General features: G+C 40.5%; 1 protein-coding gene across 2 annotated transcripts in view; it reads right to left on the bottom strand.

Moving 5' to 3' along the window:
* The window catches only part of DPP4 (dipeptidyl peptidase 4), a 39,956-nt gene extending 24,181 nt beyond the window's left edge, over positions 1 to 15,775 (bottom strand). For both annotated transcript variants that reach the window (XM_077784996.1, XM_077784995.1), the window contains exons 1-10: positions 15,742 to 15,775; positions 15,584 to 15,668; positions 7,531 to 7,620; positions 6,881 to 6,975; positions 6,686 to 6,760; positions 4,716 to 4,768; positions 4,541 to 4,613; positions 3,241 to 3,361; positions 2,671 to 2,831; positions 773 to 876 (exon numbers count right to left, since the gene is read on the bottom strand). In XM_077784996.1, coding sequence (XP_077641122.1) covers positions 773 to 876; positions 2,671 to 2,831; positions 3,241 to 3,361; positions 4,541 to 4,613; positions 4,716 to 4,768; positions 6,686 to 6,760; positions 6,881 to 6,975; positions 7,531 to 7,620; positions 15,584 to 15,668; positions 15,742 to 15,747 — 863 coding nt within the window. In that variant the 5' untranslated portion in view covers positions 15,748 to 15,775. The remainder of the gene's footprint in view (positions 1 to 772; positions 877 to 2,670; positions 2,832 to 3,240; positions 3,362 to 4,540; positions 4,614 to 4,715; positions 4,769 to 6,685; positions 6,761 to 6,880; positions 6,976 to 7,530; positions 7,621 to 15,583; positions 15,669 to 15,741) is intronic.
* Positions 15,776 to 19,094: the final 3,319 nt, after the last annotated feature.

Below are 19,094 nucleotides of genomic sequence, written 5' to 3' on the forward strand. Positions count from 1 at the left end.
AATGCTGGTTTTATGCATAAGCTAACAGACCTTTGTTTTTTTCTGGTATATCAGTATAACCTGTGCTTTCATACCCATCATGTTTGTTAAGTGCAAACCTCTAAAACATTTCCACAATACTGTTAAAAAGAAAAAAACAAAACCCAAGATTTGGGATACCAAATTGTGTGCATGCACTTTAAATTGATGTAGCTGCTCTTTACAAAATACATTTATATCATGTTGTGCATTTCCAGTGGCATTTTGAGGAATACAATTTTCCATTTACTCTGAGAGGTGCTGATTTTCACCATCTTCCCAAAGAAAACAAACATTTTAAGTATAAATCTGAAGACAACCATGATACCTTGCCTTAGCAAGGAGTCTGCTTCCAATGAAATCAAATCTTCACTTACCATTAAGGTTTTGTTTTGTTGGGTTTTTTTTCTCCAGTGAATAGAAATACATATATTATAATCTGATTACACGAAAACTTGCTCATATTAAAGTTGTACTGTGAAATGACTTCACCATAGTTAGACTCCACTGAATGTGATGAGCCAAGAACTTGTCACATTCTGAATATAACATACATGGAATATGCCATCTATATATAATCACTAGGAGGATAATCTCTGTGCAGATTTTCTTTGGTAAATCTTGTTGCTACCAGAACCACATTACAGGGAAAAACTGCCATATACACTGAATACAGGGAGGTCACATATAAAAGCTCCTCCTCTCTCATCAAAAGAAACAATCGAATATTAAATATTTAATCAAAATTTCTCACCTTGATTCTATTTCTGCAGGTGGAACAATTTCAACAGGGCTGGAAGCTGGAAGTGATGTGGTATCCACAATAAAGAATTTTACAGTTGGATTTGGAGCTCCTGCCTAAAAATAAAATTTTTCATTGTACTTTTGAAGAGAGAATATTCTTTGTGAAGTGTTTGAAATTATAGATGAGTAAGTTAGTACAGACAGAAAGGTAAAACCAACCGACTGCAAACACGTGAAAAGAAAAATTCCTAAATGCAGTTTTATGATTGATACATAAATTATCCTTTGTATTTTTCACACAGAAGTGTTATGTGTTTCTAAGTAAGAATGGCTACTACATTTAGAGCCACACACAGGGCTTGCTGTATTTGACCAGATCTCGTCCTACATACCACACACAGTCCCTAGAGAGAATCAAATCCATTGCTAACACACAGGAAAATGCTTCTCCGTGGAAGCAGCACCTTACATGAACTAATCATATCACAGCTGCCTACATCCCAATCAAAGCTGTGACTGCAGCACTGCACTGTCTCTAATGCAATGCTGCTGACAGCAAAGAGCTATGTCAGGGGGGGCTGTTTCCCTTGTAGTAACCAGCCAAGTCCTCATGGTAACAGTTTGGCAGCTACACTTGAGCCACCTCCAGAAGTCAGCAATATTCCAAACAAAAGGGGCTTGTAATAAAATCTGTAATTTAGATTGGCAACTCATTCTACACCCACGTCTCTTCTCAGGGGCCATGCTCAGGACAGAGCTGTCAGTGATGCCTCTGGGGAGGCTCCAAGGGCACAGGCAAAGGCCACGTGCTCCAGGACCTTTGGGAAGGGTAGGGAGTGACCACAGCTGCTGCAGAGAAACCTGAGCTTGGCACAAAGAGGACAATTTTTCCACCAGGCAGCCATTCCAGATGAGCAATAAACTGCCTGTATCATCTGTCTTGCCCCATTGATTGAAAGTATCTTCCTGGGATGGCCAGACCATTCTGGATTGGGGTGGGGCATGTTGATGCCTTAATCCAACACAGAGTACAAAAAAGCCAGGGGTGAACAGAAAGAACTAAAATGATGGACTTGAGATGATTTCAACCCATCTATTCCTCCCCAGCAATGGGGATGCCCAGCACTGTGATGGTGAGTGTATTATGGAGCTATGAGAACACGTTTGTACTGACACTGAGCAGGGTGTTGCAATTGTTGTACTCCAAGTGTAATTTGTACCTGCTTTATGTCTTAAGTGCATTGCTCAGATAAATTAAAATATGTATAACATCAAATAACAGGTAAGTCTTGTATTAAACATGAAACCCTCTCCACATGGAGCACATGGAGGAACCCACTAGAGCACTCTGACCCCCACCCCATTCAGCCCAGTGCCAGCTATGCCAGCAGTGGGCATTAGGTCACATGGAGAGGAGGGGGAAGGAGGAGCACCTTGCAGTTAAACTTTCATTCTTACAGCTAAAATTGGAAGAGCTTAAGGTGTTGGCAAAGAAACTCCCTTAGCAGATTCCTCCTCTTCCTCTCAATACAGGAAATTGAAAATGCTGTATTAGCTGAAGATTCCATTATCAATATCATGCACAACCCTAACCTAATGTACATTTGCCTAATGCTTTGTACCAACTTAGCTCCCTGAGAGCTTTTTATCTCAACACATACTCACTACCTCTAAATTTTATAGTGAAACAACAAAACCTTAAATCATACTTTTTTTCCCCCTCTTTTTTCTTTCCCCTGGAGATAATAAAATACTTTAACATTGCCAGATGCTGTTGACTTCAGAAAGAGTAATCACAGCAAGCTGTTGAGGAGAGACAGACAATATTTTCATTAGCAGGAACTGATTAAATGAGACTACTCTCTTAATGAAACTGCAGAACAAACATGTTTAATAAATAACACAGACCTTGGGATATGGGATTTTAATGGTCTTTGGATACTGCAAGGTGTCTTCAGAATAAAAGGAGTACTCTATAACAGGAACTTCTTTATCATTAAAGGATGCATATGCCAAAAAATTGCCATTTGGAGACCACCACAGAGCAGAATGGGTGCCAAACATTTCCTCTGAAAGAGATGCAAATGTATTTAAGTTATAATTGATAAGTTGGGTCTTCTATCCTAGGTGCTATTCTCATTAGTTTTTAATAGGATTTTTTTTTACTGAAGTTCAGATATTAAAATGCAGACTGTTTGTTGGGGTTCTGAAATAGGACATTAGATCAATGTTTATAATCTATCGTGCAAAGCTAATTCACACTAAAATTTCCAGTGACACAATGCAAACTAGGCAAACTCATATATATTCTTAGATCCTCACACTAGCCAGGTATTAAGCCCAGATAAAGATGCATGTTTATTTTAAAATACAGTTTGATTAATTTGAATTTTTCAGTGGTAAGGAATGAGATAATAATTACAACAAACCAAAGTTTTCACATAATAATGGAAAGTAAAACTTGCTTGATGTAGTTACCTTCATAAACCCAGTCTGGTATTCCATTGAAAATTTTGTTTTCTTCTCCATTTTGAGTGATTTGCACAGCTTCTGCTGTTGGTGAAGCTTTTACATAAACATTATTATTCCAAACATATGCCTGCAAAACATCATTGTGGTAACAATTATTATTACAGTAAATCCTACTTCCTTTCTTTATTTCATCTACTGGGCAATTTACAACAGATGATAAAAACCATCTTTAAAAACTGCATTTCACCTAACAACCTCGATACTTAACAACTTGGTATTACTAATACAAACACCAGTACAGATCAGGGTGAGCAACATAACTTCAGGCCTAGATGCAAAAAACCAAGTAAAATATTAAAAGTGACATGACTACTGTATAGAGTTTTGAAAATCTTGCAATTCCATTTTCACCCTAAAACAAACTTATTTTCCTTCATCAGGAATTGTTTTCCACTAACTTGTCTTTCAAAAAAAACTATCAGGGCTTTGCTAAAACAAACATTCAGTGGGGCCTCAGTGCTGCCAACAGACCTTTAAAGATGGTACATTTCTTCAGCAGCACCCAGAACTCTAATTTTTGGCACCTGCCTGCCTCTCTAATCACCCCTGGTTTTCATCTCCAATGACTGAACAACAGAGATTTATTCCAGAGCTTTGCTCCAAGATGCAGAAACTCTTTTCTATTTGCTTTGCTTCTGCTGCTGGTCTTTATAATTGACATATAAATTCACTAGGCAATAACAATAAATGAACACCACATTCTCCTGTGGCAGACTAACGCTCAACACAAGGAAGGCAAAAGCCTTGCAAATGTGGTGGTTGGCACCACTGATATGGACTGGAGGGGAAGGGAGGAAGAAAACAACAGTGGGAAAGAGTACAAAACAGATTTTAGTCCTCTAATCCCACTACATGCATCCATCAAGTAAAACTTCATCAACTATTGTGTAATTAGGAGATAAAAATCACACAATGATGATTAAACAGACAGTTGTAATGCTGCTGTTTTTGAAAGGGATGAGCTACTGTCTGCAATTGTAAAAACAAAAAGTTCTTGTGCGTTTGTGTGTTTCATGATTGCTGGGGCCACTACTTACTTTCAGGAATGCATTTTCCTTAAAAAACAACAAAATACTCAGAGGAACTCTGGAGTCTTTCCAGCTGCCGTAGTCAATTTTTAAACTAATTCAGCTACTTTACCTAGCAGTAGGAAAGTCCCAAAACCTCAAGGGTACAGACAACATGAGTTTCCATGTCATGTGTATGAAAATGACTCTTTATATAAATTTCATCTTTCTTTACTAACCAGTTTGTGACCAACAGGTGACCAGGATATATACTGTGTATCGTTAGGTAGTAGTCCATCATCTAAGATAGAACTGGAAAAACAAAAACAAAATGCAGCCAAGAGAAATAAGTGAAATGACATTTCAGTGCAAAATGAATGTTAACACAACATTTTATGTGCAAAAATTACTGACCTGCTACTGAAATTATAGATGTGATATGAAGCTGTAAAGGAATGCCTCCACAACTGCAAAAAAAAAATATTTTAATAGTAAGAAAATAAATTTCACCAGGTTTCACATCTCTTGCAGCTTGAATTACCCCTAAAGCTCTCCTTGTGATTTTTATTAAGCTAGAGAAAACACAATGAACACACAAGGGTAACAGATCTCTACTAGGTTTAAGGAAAGACTAAAGAATTTCCACTCTGGGGTCATCACTTAAATACTATGACTGAGGCCATTGTCTGATTAAGGACAGAGATACAGACGCCAGAGATGCTGCAGATTTTCAGAAATCCTTGTAGCTACATAGCAGACTATCATCAGTGGGCAGTTAATCCTCCTCCTTGTGCTTTACTGGCTCATTCGCTGTTTTCTGTCGCATTTTTCATGTTGCATTATTTAACTTGGCATCTTATGTTATAGTAGCTCTCACAAGTCCCAGCAGTACATCTGCAGCAGTTCCTCCAGTACCAGGGTGACCTATTCCCATTCATATTGTCACAGAAATAAAACACTTCTCTGAGAAATCTGCCTCTTGAAATCTGTATCGCTCTGTGGGCACTTAACAAAGAGAAAGGTGATGATGATAATGCACAGACATTCAAACGTGTTCACTTTGTGGGGCTGGAGAGGTTTGATTTAGCCCACAGCACTGACATGTTGCAACAATGCTCCCTTCTAAGAGGGTTCTTGGATATTTGTATGAAGATATAAACCAACAACTTAGTACTACACAGCCAGATGGCAATTACATAACAAGTGTCTACATCCTCATGATTCATTTTGTTACTCTTTCTTTGCAATAAAGATTAATAATAACAGAACTTTCAATCACACTGTTATATAAAGGTTAAAATATCTTGCTTCAGCATTAAAACAAAATTAACTCTTATGAATGCAACAAAAAAAAACACTACAGAGCAATAAATTACAAGCAGAGGGGATGTGTAGGGCGGCTGGTAAAATACTAGACATTTTGTGGCCTCAAATGATGTAGTGAAGAGTAAAATAATTCTGAACAATTCAGAAAAAACTAAAGCTAACTGGCTTAGGAGGACCCAGCATGGAAGCTAAAATTGAAAAAAATTGATGACTGAGTGCACAGACTGTGCCTGACACAGTGCAAGAACTGCTCTGGGACAGCAATGCCAGGACATGTAGACAGTGCTCAGTGACACAGTGCTCAAGCATTTGTACACTGCACAAGTTAGCACTGAACTTTTTACAAACAGAACAGCCACCTCTCTAAAAAAAAGGAAAGAACAACAAAGTTAGTGGTTTCTCAGTGCACAAAGTGCACAGCAAATGATCACCACCATTAGGCTTCTCAATTGGCACACAGAGCCAGGTTTTCATGCCACCTGGCACAAGCGTGGGTTGACCTTGGTTGCATGGCTCAGCACCGTGCCAGGATGAGGAATTCTGCTGCAGGCTTCCCATGTGCTCACTGACAGGAGGCAACAGGGACACACAAGCCCACTCCAAGCACAAGCCTTCTTTGAAGCACATGCAGATTTTCATTCACCTCAGTTTTAAACCCTTACCTCCTACCACCACAATGTAACAACCACATATATATATATAGCATACATATACAAGCAGATGTATACCAGCATATCTACTCATCACTTCTCCTTACCCACACAACTCCTGGGACAGCCATGCCTATCTACTCTCCTAGATTGTCTTCCCAGATAAACCATCCAGCCTTCCTCTCCTTGCTATAACTCTGCATCTACTTTTTATCCAGATGCTTTTTTTTCCTCTGGCAAGCTCACAGATAATAAAGGACTCTTCTCCTGGCTTCTCAGCTTGATTGCTCCCTTACATTCATCACATTCATCCATCCTTCTACATTTCCCTCACATTCTCTCAGCCTCTCAGTTGTTCCCAAACCTTTATTTTCCAGTTTCATCCTCAGTTGTAAAGTACACTTGTACCTTTGTATAGCTGTATTGCAGAAGAGCGAACTTTTGGTCAGGAGACACTATAACAGTGCTTGCCTGGTACTTATCCTGTCAACAAAGGAAGGAAAAAGAAACACATTAAACACTGATTCCAAAGACTATGCAGAACAAAATATGAAATCCAATACCTTTCCAAAGTCTGCATATATTACATGTAAGTCAACATACTAATGTTGTGTTTGCCAGGATTACTGAGGATGTTCCGTTGTCAGCACTGATACACAGGATGTCCCCATTATCTGTTTTGTGAAGATACTTGTTTCCTAAAAGCACAAGAGAGATGACAACAAAAGGTAAGTAAAATCCTCATTAGTTACTTCTATTTTCCCTTTATGCTTTTAAGCAGGAAATAAATCCCAAAAATGTGGTTAATGCTGTGTTTCCCAATTCTATAATGAAAGGAGGCTTAGAGACATGAATGTTCACAAAACATAGTCATGGAGCCCAGAGCATCCACCGCATAGCATCTCCTTCCCTTGGGGCACTAGGCATGCTCAGAAGGAAAAGCAGCCTGCATCTCCTGTTCTCTGGCAAGCTGACACACCTCAGAGGGTAACATGCTTCCACCCTAAAGCACAGAAGTAAGTATGCTCTTTTAGCAGTAGGAAGAATATAAGTTGCCATGAACATGAGCATGTTTCTCAGGGAAACAAGGAATCAACCCTCTGAACTGTGCACCGCTCTGTAATGGCACTATTAAATAATTTGACTTTTTTTCAGAATACAGTAGTCACCTCAGCACGAGGTGACAGCAGGTGGTACATAGCTGAAGGTAGTACATTTTCTTGACATTCAAGTAGTATGTATAAATGAATTACCTGAAATCCATTCCAAATTATATGTTTTGTACTCATAGTCATTGTTCAAGTAATTCTGTAGAGTGTATGTTTTTCCTGAAGAGGTCTCTTCTGAAAGAAACAGACAGAAGAGAGACTCTGATCTTTGCTGCAAATTTTTCCACCCCAGCTTCTTAACCCAGCTACTAAGTGGATTTTTGTTGCTGGTTATTAAAGTGTTTTAGCTAACCATCTCTAAAGTAGCAGCAGTGGGAAGGCAATAAAACTTTATTGCAAGGTAAATTCAGCAAGCATAAAATAAAGAAGCGTCAGCAAGGTCACTCATAGAAATGAAAATACCTTTTTGACAGTGAAAGAAATACCTTTTTGACTCTGGCTCTCTTACCTCAGCAAACATGTACTCCTTAAAAGCTGAAAAGAAGTGATCTTTGTGCCTTTCTCCCCGTGCTCACTCTAGGAAGTTCACTGCAAAGCCCCAGTTGCAAATAGTTGCAATTGTGAATCATTTGCTTATCCTTAAGCTCAAATTTCAGAAATGCTTCAAATAAAAAAAAACTAAAAATCTGAGAAGCAGTAAAATATTCAGGGAAAGTCTAATAAAAATATTTCAATAACAAACACTTCCTGATAAGATGATGATGAAATAATTGATTAAGTATTTATGCCCCTTTTGATGTGATTTCACCAAGGTATCTTTAAGTTTATTTTAGCATTACAATTTTGACTTTAATTTTTTGAAAATTAAAGCCAAGTAACTGGGTTAGTCTGAAAAGCCCAAGTGAAACTTTGAATCTAATTAAGCAAATGAATTTGGTCATCAGTTTCAGCTGCAGCTGGCTTCTATGTAGAGTATTTCTTTCTTACTGCCTGCAGTGCACAAGCTACTTTTTCCAAAGTATAAGTAATAACAACAACAACTCAGTCTGCGAGTCTTTGTGATTCTTTTCCTCTGAAAACAAAGACTACAGATTTTAAATTCAGGTGTGAAATTCTCTCCCTGCATCTTCCTGCCTTTTTTAAAAATGGAAACCTAAAATCTACCTTCATTTACCTGCATATACCCTTTTACCTACAGGGTCCAAAGGGAAAGGAATTTTCATTTCAACTAGCTGAATCAAAAGACTAGAATAAAAGCAACCCATACAAACACTCAAGTACAGGTGTGGTGACTGATCAACCAAGGTGCTAACCTGCCCCTAACAATTCTGACAGCCCAGTCTTTTGGATACTTTTAAACAGATTGTGTTCTCTTTCCTTATGCCAAAGAAGAAAAAGACAGCAAAGTCCTTGGGAACATACATACACAGAAAAACACCTCACAACAGTTTTTGCAGGTTCTCTTTCTGCAGGCTGGATACCTGTGACATCTGGAACATCACATGAAGACATTTATATCAGCTATTACAGTTTTACTCTTATTTCCAAACAATAAATAACTGGATATATACAGCACAGACTGTACAACTACCACTGCAAGAGATGTAACAAACAATGATTTTAGTCTATAATGCTCAGAAAAGGTTAAAAAAATGCTTGCCCAGTTCTATTTGAAATGTGACTCTTAAAAAAATTACTAGGCTGGATTTATTGCTCTTGAAGTTTCTGTGAGAATATTAATTTCTCAGGTTATTTATTTAACTGAATATTTAATTTGATGGATTATGAACAAGTGGGTATTTAATATTCATACACAGTTGTCTAGTTGGGAATATGACTTCTTCCTAATCGAGAAAGTGTCATTTTCAATCAGAGGGGCTTCAGAAAACAACAATCTCTCTCTTGGAAAAGGAGAAGCAATTTAAGACAGGTGGCTGATGAACAGGTTTAGGGATTTTTCCAAACTGATGAATGTTTTTCTCCCTGGTGACATACATATTTTGCTAAGGTCTCATTACTAAAAATCAGGCCACTATTAAGATTTGTTGGCTATGTATAAAATTAAAATTTCATTTTCTGTCAACACCTTCCACATAGTATCTGAATATGAAAACACACGCCAAGCTGTAAGGGTACAGTCATAGAAGTTCTAGTTGAAGCATTTTCTTAATCTACAAGGTAGGTTATTACCAGTAGATTCTTATTTATCCACTTTGTGCCACCGACCAAAGATACTCAACATACATTAAATTCCAAATTTTGGTTCTTATTGTTCAGATTCCATTTGAAAAGAAAGGTCAAACAGGGTTATTTTGACAGAATAAAGTAATTCCTGACATCCAAGAGCATTTTATTTGCTTTGGAGATGATATGCAGGTCAATGGATGTTTTTATGTTAGCAACACTGCTTTCACTCTTAGGTTCATCAGAGAGACTGTATTTTCTTGTTCTTTTTCTTTTTCAACAATTCCACATACAGATTTATTTTTCTAGTTCTTTTTAATAATCTTTATCAATGTTTTGGATGAGGAGGTTGAGCTCATGCTCATTAATTTTGCAGATGACACCAAGCTGGGCAGGAGGGCTCTGCGGAGCGATGGATGGACAGGCTGGGCTGATGGGCCGAGGCCGCTGCTGGGGTTCAGCACGTGCCAGATCCTGCACCGGGGTTACAACAACCCCAGCCAGTGCCACAGGCTGGGCAGAGTGGCTGGAAAGCTGCTCAGCAGAAAAGGACCTGGGGGTGTTGGTGAACACCAGGCTCAACATGAGGCAGTGTGCCCAGGCGGCCAAGAAGGCCAGCAGCATCCTGGCTTGTGTCTGGAATAATGTGGCCAGCAGCAACAGGGCTGTCATTGACCCCTTGTACTTGGCACAGGTGAGGACACACCTTCAGTGCTCTGTCCAGTTCTGGGCCCCTCAATTCAAGACAGACCTGGAGGTGCTGGAATATGTCCAGAGAAGGGCAATGGAGCTGATGATGGGTCTTGAGTACAAGTCCTGTGAGGGGTGGCTGAGGGAGCTGGGAGTGTTCAGCCTGGAAAAGAGGAAGCTCAGGGAAAATGGTGTTTCTTTCTACAACTACCTGAGAGGAGGTGGGGGACAGGCTCTTCTTACAGGCAGATTTTCCTCCTGGACCAGAGGAAATAGCCTCAAGCTGTGCCAGAGAAGGTTCAGGTTGGACATGAGGAAGAGTTTTTTCACTGAAAGGGTGGTTAAGCATTAGAAAGGAATGCCCAGGAAAGTAGTGGAGTCACCATCCCTGCCAATGTTTAAGAGATGACACGATGTGCTACGGTTTAGTTGATAAAGTGGTTCAGTCAAAGGTTGGACTTGATGATCTTGGAGGTTTTTCCCAATCTTAATGATTTTATGATTCATCTCTACTCTGGTCTGACTCCTGACAGTACATATGTATTTCCACTGTCATAATGATACACTAGAAATAGTTACATCATAATACCCCTGTTACAACAGTAAAACCGTAAGTCCTTCTGCAAAGAAGTCTCTTAACTATTTACATTAGTATTCATACAAAGTTGATAAACAATTCTGTTTGAATTTTGGAATTTCCCATTAATATGCTGCCCTCTCCAAAGAGAAAAATCGAGCTGGTTTCTGTAGGTGTGAGGTGTTGGCATTGTTTAGCCCCAGCTGTCAACTAAGTACCACTAGCTTCCTTTCTCCCTCACCCTCAGGGGAAATGGGGAGGAGAACCCAGAAAAGATAAACCCATAGGTTGAGATAGGAACAGTTAATGATTGAAATAAAATTAAGTATAATACTCCTAATAACAGTAAAGATATTTGTAATGTAAAGGAAAGCAAGAGGAATAAAGCCCAGGAAAGACAGCTGATGTAAAACACATTTGCTCACCACCCACTGACCAATGTCCAGCCTGTCCAGGCAGCAATCAGCACCTCACAGCCAATCCCCCAGTTTATGTGAGCATGACATTATGCATTATGAAATACTCCTTTGGCCAGATAAGGTCAGCTGTCCTGGCCATGCTCCCTCCCAGCTCCTTGTGCACCTGTTTTCATGGAAATTGGTGTCCATGACTTCAGAGCAAGCACTACTTAGCAACAACCAAAAAACATCAGTGCATTATCAGCATTATTCTCTTAATGAATCCAAAACAGAGCACTGGACTAGCTACCAGGAGAAAATTACCTGATTCCCAGCCAAAGCCAGGACAGGTGTAAAGCAAACAAGAAGTTAACAATTGTGTAAGGTTTATGGTATGGCATATCACCATACCAAAATGGAACCATGTTGAAAAATCACTTTTGGTGTATGTATTGGTTATTCCCCAGTGTCAAGGCACATTTTCCTAATTTCCACATGCGCTTTAAAAAGAAAAGGGGCAAGAAATTAATGGGCTTTAAACCATGACAAACTATAAAAGCAGTAATAGTAGAAGCTTTACTGCATGTTCACCACTACTTAGAGAGACAGGAAAAACCACATAAAAGGAAAGACAAGTGCAAGCATGATGTTCAGTAATAACAGGAAAGGGATAGAGAAATTATAAAAATCAGGAAAGGTGAATGGTTATTGCCATTTTAAAGTGAAGGCAGAAGAGCAAGAATTATCTGCAATCAAAGCATGTAATTTAGGAGCAGTGGAGAGATGCAAGGGAATCCTGGCTGATTCAGTGGTCAGAAAAGTAAGAGACATTCCAGGCTAGTTTTTCCTAATCTGCTGTTTCCCCGTTTCTCTTCCAACATGTAATAGAGTACTCTAACTCTTCCCCCCTCCTGTATACTCCAGCCCCCAGTTACTATGTGACAGTTAGAGCACTGATTTCCAGAAAAAAAAAAAAAAAAAAAAAAAAAAAAAAAAAAAAAAAGTAGGTAAAAACTACTTTGCTTGCTCAGGCCAAAGGCTCACTTAATTCAGAATAATACCCAATACCCAGGAGCTGATACAGGACAAATGTGAGTGCTGTGACACCTCCTGGAGCAGTTGATCCGAAAGCCACTCCATGGGGCTGCACAGACTTCCCTGGAGGGATTTAATCATTAACATGGTAAATCATAGCTCTGGAATCTCTTTCAAATTTACCCCATCTCATGCAAAGCAAGGAAATAATAGAAGTGTTCTATAATAGCAAGCTACAGTTGATAATGGGGTTTTATATTATGTTACTCAACATTTTAATGAGGGTAGATAACTGAGTTGAATGACAGTTACAGAAGTCAAGGACATGTAGCAGGAAAACATGTCCATTCCCTGTCTTTTCAGACTCACACAGAACACTCAGGCACTTTAAGGTCATTAACTTCCACAAGACCTGCTGTGCTCTTCCAGCCTCTCCTAGGCACATTTCTATCAAAAGACCACAAAAGCACACATATAATACCATATAATCATGATGGTGATGACCCTTCTCATTTAGTAAATATCTCACTCTTGGAGAATTACACCTGTGAGTGAAGAAACCTAGTTGGTGGATGGACAGCTGTATGGGAGCCTCACTCTAAGGCTGTCTATTACTTGCTCATGGCAGCAAAATAATAGTAAATACTGCACTGTCTCCTTCCTGCTCCCAGCATTGGCTGCTCATCCTCCCACTCCTGGTGTTCCTGCCCAGCTATAACAAGACCTGCAGTTAGAGAAGTGGTAAAGGTGTATATATAGACATGGGATGTTCCAATCTCCCTTTGGCATGGAAGGCTATAGAAGAAAAAAAATCTAAACTGTGAGAAATGTAAGCAATTTGGTGAATCATGAACAAACAGACCAAATATTTTTTAATAAAATACTCATGCATTAAGGGTAAGAACTTGTTGCTGTAGTCACCTGTTGGATAGCTCCTCAAAGCACAAAAATGCTTTGATCAACACACTTCAAATACAAGCCCCAACGCTGTTTTCAAATTAAACTGTTTGATGAAAATAGCCCCATGTGGTTATTAAATATAAAATGAAGTGTCAAAATAGGCAACGGGTCTAAATGAAATATAGAATTTTGTACAGAGTTCTGGTAGCAGACCCTCCAGGTAAGTGTCAAATTAGGGAGCCACTTCACAAATTTAAGTCTTCACTATTTGTCCATGCTAAGTGTCTGCACGGAAAGAAGCAGAAGTTCTCCTTGCAAGGCCTACAGGCCGGCCAACAAGACATAACTCTGCTGGAGGAGCAAAATTTCACTACCTTTCACTGCACTGAGGACCATTTATCAAACTAATTATGTGCTGCATGAATACTAAGCTTATGAAATGAAAGTACATTGAGAAGCATGGCAGGGAGAACAGCTGCAGACCAAAGGTAAGAAATTAAAACTCAAAATTTTCTGTTTATATAAATAACTGTCATATTAGCTCCCTGTACAATGCTTGAACCATTGGGATGAAATGAAAACTATTTGACTGCAATTACAAAGATTTTTATCAGAGCAGACTTTGATTTCACATAGTCACATGAGCAGCTCCTTCCCAAAGCAGTTTTACCACTTTTCATTTTGTATTCAGTCACCTGCGTGGCCCAAGAGGCATCCCTCACTGACTCATGTCCTGCGATTGCTCATAAAAGCCAAATAATCAAAGTCATGATTAATTGCCCTAACCTATAAATGAGTACACCACCTGTACACTCTCAGCTAACAGAAAACATCTGTTTAGCTCCCTTCAGTCAGAAATTCCAAAGAACTCTGCAGTTCCCAAACTACAATGGTCACAGTGGTTCAGATGTTACTGCTGGCCTGATTTGTGAAGAGACAGGAATTGAAGTTTTTGAACTGGACCACTCAATCTCAATCTTTATTTTACCCAGAGGGACTTAATGGACTACCTGGATGTGTTCTCTATGCCTTGATTTTAACCAAGAGTAGGAAGTCTGACACACTGTTCTACTCTTTTACAACCAAAGGACACAAGCCAAGGCTGACAGCATAGTGGTATTCTGTGTGTCGTAGAACAGAAATGCCTCTTTGAAGTAAAATGAATTTACTATGTAACTGAATGACTGATCTTGAATTGCAGCCACTTCTAGAGCAAAAGAGCTCTTATGCTACAATTCATGAAAGAAGAAAACCCACTTTATTTACAGTAAGACATAGCATTGGCATCAAGATAGACAAGTACGAACTCTTCAGCAGAGTTCAGGCCTGCATACCGAATTCTTTCACTAGGTGTTACTCCTGAACACATCCATCTGATAAGTTATCAAGACCCTTTCTCTTGCTTTTCCCCACTTGTGAAATTCAGAGTATTTTTTGTCACCTCAAAAATCTGCTTTTTTGAGATAAGTGGCAAAAAGCTGCCCAAAAATAAGAGAAAATAGACTCAGCATCCACTGATAGAAGTTTCAGCCTACAAGGCATGTAACTCAGATATCTGGACTTTGAAAATCCAGTTCTGAATGACTGTGATATTGACATTAATATTAATAGAGCTGAACTGCAGAACAGTTTAATGTCAATTATGCCACATGAGCACCAGTGACACAAGTGCTGCCTCTTTAACTGACACAACAAAACCCCCCCAAAACTTCGGGCACACAAAAGTAATTTCTGAACATATCCTCTTACACATTTTCACTTTTTCTTGGGGTGCACTTCTCCGACCTAGGCGTAGTCTGGAAAACCCTGGGTTAGAGTGCACTGTGCTGGCTGTACGTGCCACTGCTGCTCAGCTGTTAATCGTAAGAACACAAAACGAGAGCAGCTCTGTCCAGCCAGCTGAAAGCAAAGCATTGCTTGACCAGGATTTAAAGCTGTTTCACATTAACATCCAGAGCTACAAGGGCGACCTGGAAAGCGCTAACTGGTCAGAGTCCAAAAACACATTCCTAATCTTCCTGTACTTTTCTGACCTCTGTAACTGTGCTGTTTATATAATTTCACCCAACGGTGTTAACAAAAGTTGTACAAACAAAGCAAACGAGCGGGAATATAATCTTTTCCCTTCAATACACTCTAGAAAAATGAGAAATTGGCAGTTTACTGCTGGTTCAAGAGCCTTTGGCGACAGTAAGAACAGAAGATGGTGAAAACGACAATGCTCCTAACTATCATCAACGCAAAGAAGAAAATTAAGAGGTTTTAACTGTCCCCCCACCCTCTCTGGTGAGACGGCCGTACCTCCCCGTTCCCAGGACCCAGCAGCTGCAGCCCTGCGAACCCCGTTCCCCGAGCCTCAAACTTTCCGCGCAACTTTGCGCAGCGAGCCCCGCCACCCTCCCCGCGCACTTACGGCGGGTGAGCAGCACCACGGGCACGGTGATGGCCACGACAACCACGGCGACCGCCAGGAGCCCCAGCAGCCACTTCAGGAAGCTCTGCAAGACAAGTCCCGTCAGCGGCGGCGGCGCAGGCCCTGCCCGCGCTGCCGCCCACCCTCCCGTCGCCCACCGGCATCGCGGGCGGGCGGGGCTCGGCTCGGCTGGGCTCGGCTCGGCGCGGCTCGGCTCGGCTCGGCTCGGCTCGGCCCGGCTCGGCTCGGGTCAGCGTGGCGCGGCTCGGCTCGGCTCGGCTCGGCTCGGCTCGGCCCGGCCCGGCTCGGCTCGGCTCGGCTCGGCCCGGCTCGGCTCGGCCCGGCTCGGCTCGGCTCGGCTCGGCCCGGCTCGGCTCGGCTCGGCTCGGCTCGGCTCGGCGCGGCTCGGCTCGGCTCGGCCCGGCCCGGCCCGGCTCGGCTCGGCCCGGCCCGGCCCGGCTCGGCGCGCCCGGGCGGGCGCTGCGGTTGTGCGAGGTGCCGGCGCTCTGCCGGCTCTGCGCTCTGAGCCGCTCGGTGCCACAGCTGTACGCGGAAGAGGAGAGACTTGGGACGGCCGAGGGATTTCTGTCGGAAATCAGATAACGGCCCAGAAGTGAAAGGCTGATGGAAAACTCCCAATGTTTTGATAACACCAGTTTTTCTTGTCAAGTTTCTGCTCTTTGAACTTTTTCTGACAGTCAAGTCATGAAAAAACTGATAAAAATTGCAGGAAGGGCTTGTATTTATAGTTTTTTGTGTAAGTCTGCTAAGTGGGTTTTTAAATTAAGACCAGAAAATGGATGTATAGGACAAAAGTTTAAAATTTAGTGGTGAAGATGACCCTTTATTTATCACGTAAAACAATTCCCTTTCCATGGAGAGTTTTGAATATGTGCTGAAAAAGTAGGACAAATTGTTGGAAAAGACAGAATAACCAGTAAATCAAAACTGTAAACTTTTGGTTATTTAAAAAGCTGAGTCTTACCAGTTATTTAAACTGTCCCAAATTTCTAAATTATTTTAAGAGCTCTAGCCTCCAAAACATAATTATAAGTCATGCTTTTGGTTTTATCCATTTTGGATTTTCCCCTAATTGCAGAACACCAGTAGCTACTAGAGACAGATGCAGGTATTTTACGAGTTGAGAAATCTAACAGAAAAAAGTATGCGATCTGCTGAAGCAAGATTTCAAGTCAAGGGAAATAGCAAATGTTCTTAGTCTTGCCTTCAAAGTACTTGTCAAAGCTTTCAGAAAGGTTATGCTGCTTGCTCCTTCATTCTACTTCTGCAGATGGAGCACAGCATTTAATATTTTACTGCTATTTCTTAAGAAAGCCTTGTCTGGAAGTGGGATAATAGCTTTTTGTGATTAAAAAAGTCTCCTACAGTATTACCAAAGTGTTTACAAACATTAAAGATGTGTCTGTATAGGAACTAACAGACTCCATCTAGATACAAACATGTTCTTGCTCATCGCTGTATACCATCCCTGAAGGTAGTAGTTGGTATTAGTTAGAAATTTATGCTGTGCTGGCTGTATTGTGTTACCTTAGGAAGGTCATTAATGTGCCCTGACAGTGGTTGCAGGTAGCACAGTGTCCATGTGCCATGCAGCATCCAACCTGCTGCAATTTCAGTTTGCTAATCACTAATCTCTGAGTAGATAAGGCCTTTTCTATAAACTAAAATCCCAGTGAAATTATAAAGTGAAATTACAGTGTTTTACATTACTTTGCAAAGTGGTATCTCATTATATGCTGTAAGATGCATGACCAATGTTTCACAATGTCTTACAGCTCCTCTTAAATATCAGTCTGGTACTACTGTGCATCTGTTTGTCTTATCAACAATCAAAAAGGAGAACAAAACACCACCACTCCTCACCCCAGAGTGAATTTTCCTTTTCCTAGTGAGTAGGAATCACAACATATATATAATTCAGCCAATCTGAGCTTTCCCCCCGCCCCTAAGCATTTAAGTAGTTATCATCACAATGTTTAAAAATACAGCACAATCAAATTATGTCAGTCATGTGAAAAATGTACCTGAATGTTTTGTAGCTTTTCATAGCCAAGTTGCAGTTTAGTAATATTTTGAGACATTATCTGCCATGTTTTAAACTTTTTCAGTGGTGAATTCTAAGGAGAGAAAAAAGGAGCAGTACTGTCAATGCATATGACTGGCTACTGCTGGTTTCTGTGGGAACACCATTTGAAGTGCTTTTGGAAATCTGGGTTCCTATGTCTAGATTGAGTTTTTAGTCATCTACAGTGCCTTTGACTCTGGTCATGCCAGAGGGACTTACGGAACCTAAATCTGTAGGCAGAACCACCCAAGTGATTCAGTAATAGTCAGTAAAGCAGAATATGTTTTCCATTTAGTTGTACTAGTTCCTAACAGTGATTGTCTACAACTTGAAAAAAAATCTCAAGTTCCTCCTGACTGATCAAAACATCCATGATCCCAAAAATAATATTGTTATGGTTGTGCTTCTGGTTCTCAGTCAGATTGTCTTTTGTGACAGCGTGAGGCTTAAAAAAGGTCTTCCAGCAAAATATTTCAAGTTACTTAATACTGTGGTGTTCTGACTTGCCTATCCCCTCTCAGCCCCCTGAATCACCAGACCAGCCCAGATATATGGGGCCTTGAGGGAAGGCATGTCAGGAGGTGGGTGAAGATACAAAAGAGGCTCCAATTCCTTGATGTGGTTCTCTAAGCTTGTTTAATCTATGAGATGAAGGGGAAAGAGAGCAAACAGAAGCCTTATCTAGGCTCTGGACAGGGAGGGTTTTCTGGTTCTCCGCCAACCCCATCAGAGCAGGAAGGAGGGGACCACACTTACCTGATCCCAGTCCCAGGGGTCACTGGGAATGGGGAAGGCAGAGCTTGAGCGCACTGTAACAGTGTTCTTTTGTAATCAGATATGTATGTATTAGCACCATGCCAAGAAATTAAATGACTATACAGCACTGGCTGCTACATGATGGAATTTGAGAAGCTGTAGCTTCATATTGTATTTTCAACACAGTGGTATTCATAAAGAAGTTGCATGATTGCAAAGAGCTACTTACTAGAAAAGAATGAAAATACAGCTTTCAGCCTGAGGTTGACCTTCCCAAGCAGTTAGGGGACCGGCCAGATGCAGACTTCTAGCCTCAGTAAAACTCAAGACTTTGTTAGACATCTGTTTCTATATTTGAGCCTTTCCTCCAGAAATATTTGGAAGGGTCAAACTGCAAAAAGGGAAAACTTAAACTCTCTGCAGAATAAAAAAAAATTGTGACTAAAATGTGTAGAGTCTACAGGTGCAATGATTTATTCCAGATTTCTCAAGGTGTTGCTGTGGGAGACAAAAAAATGGGCTGGATAAAGTTTTGTATGGATTCAGTGGCTCCAGTGATTAGTGGAGTTTCATTTTTTCTTTGCATTTGAAGTTGAAATGGCATGACAGTTTTGTAGCACATCTTTGCATTGGTTCTGTTTGAGAGGATTGTGTTAACTGTAAATCAAT

The sequence above is a fragment of the Lonchura striata genome, chromosome 8 (assembly GCF_046129695.1).
Source record: "Lonchura striata isolate bLonStr1 chromosome 8, bLonStr1.mat, whole genome shotgun sequence".
NCBI lineage: Eukaryota > Metazoa > Chordata > Aves > Passeriformes > Estrildidae > Lonchura > Lonchura striata.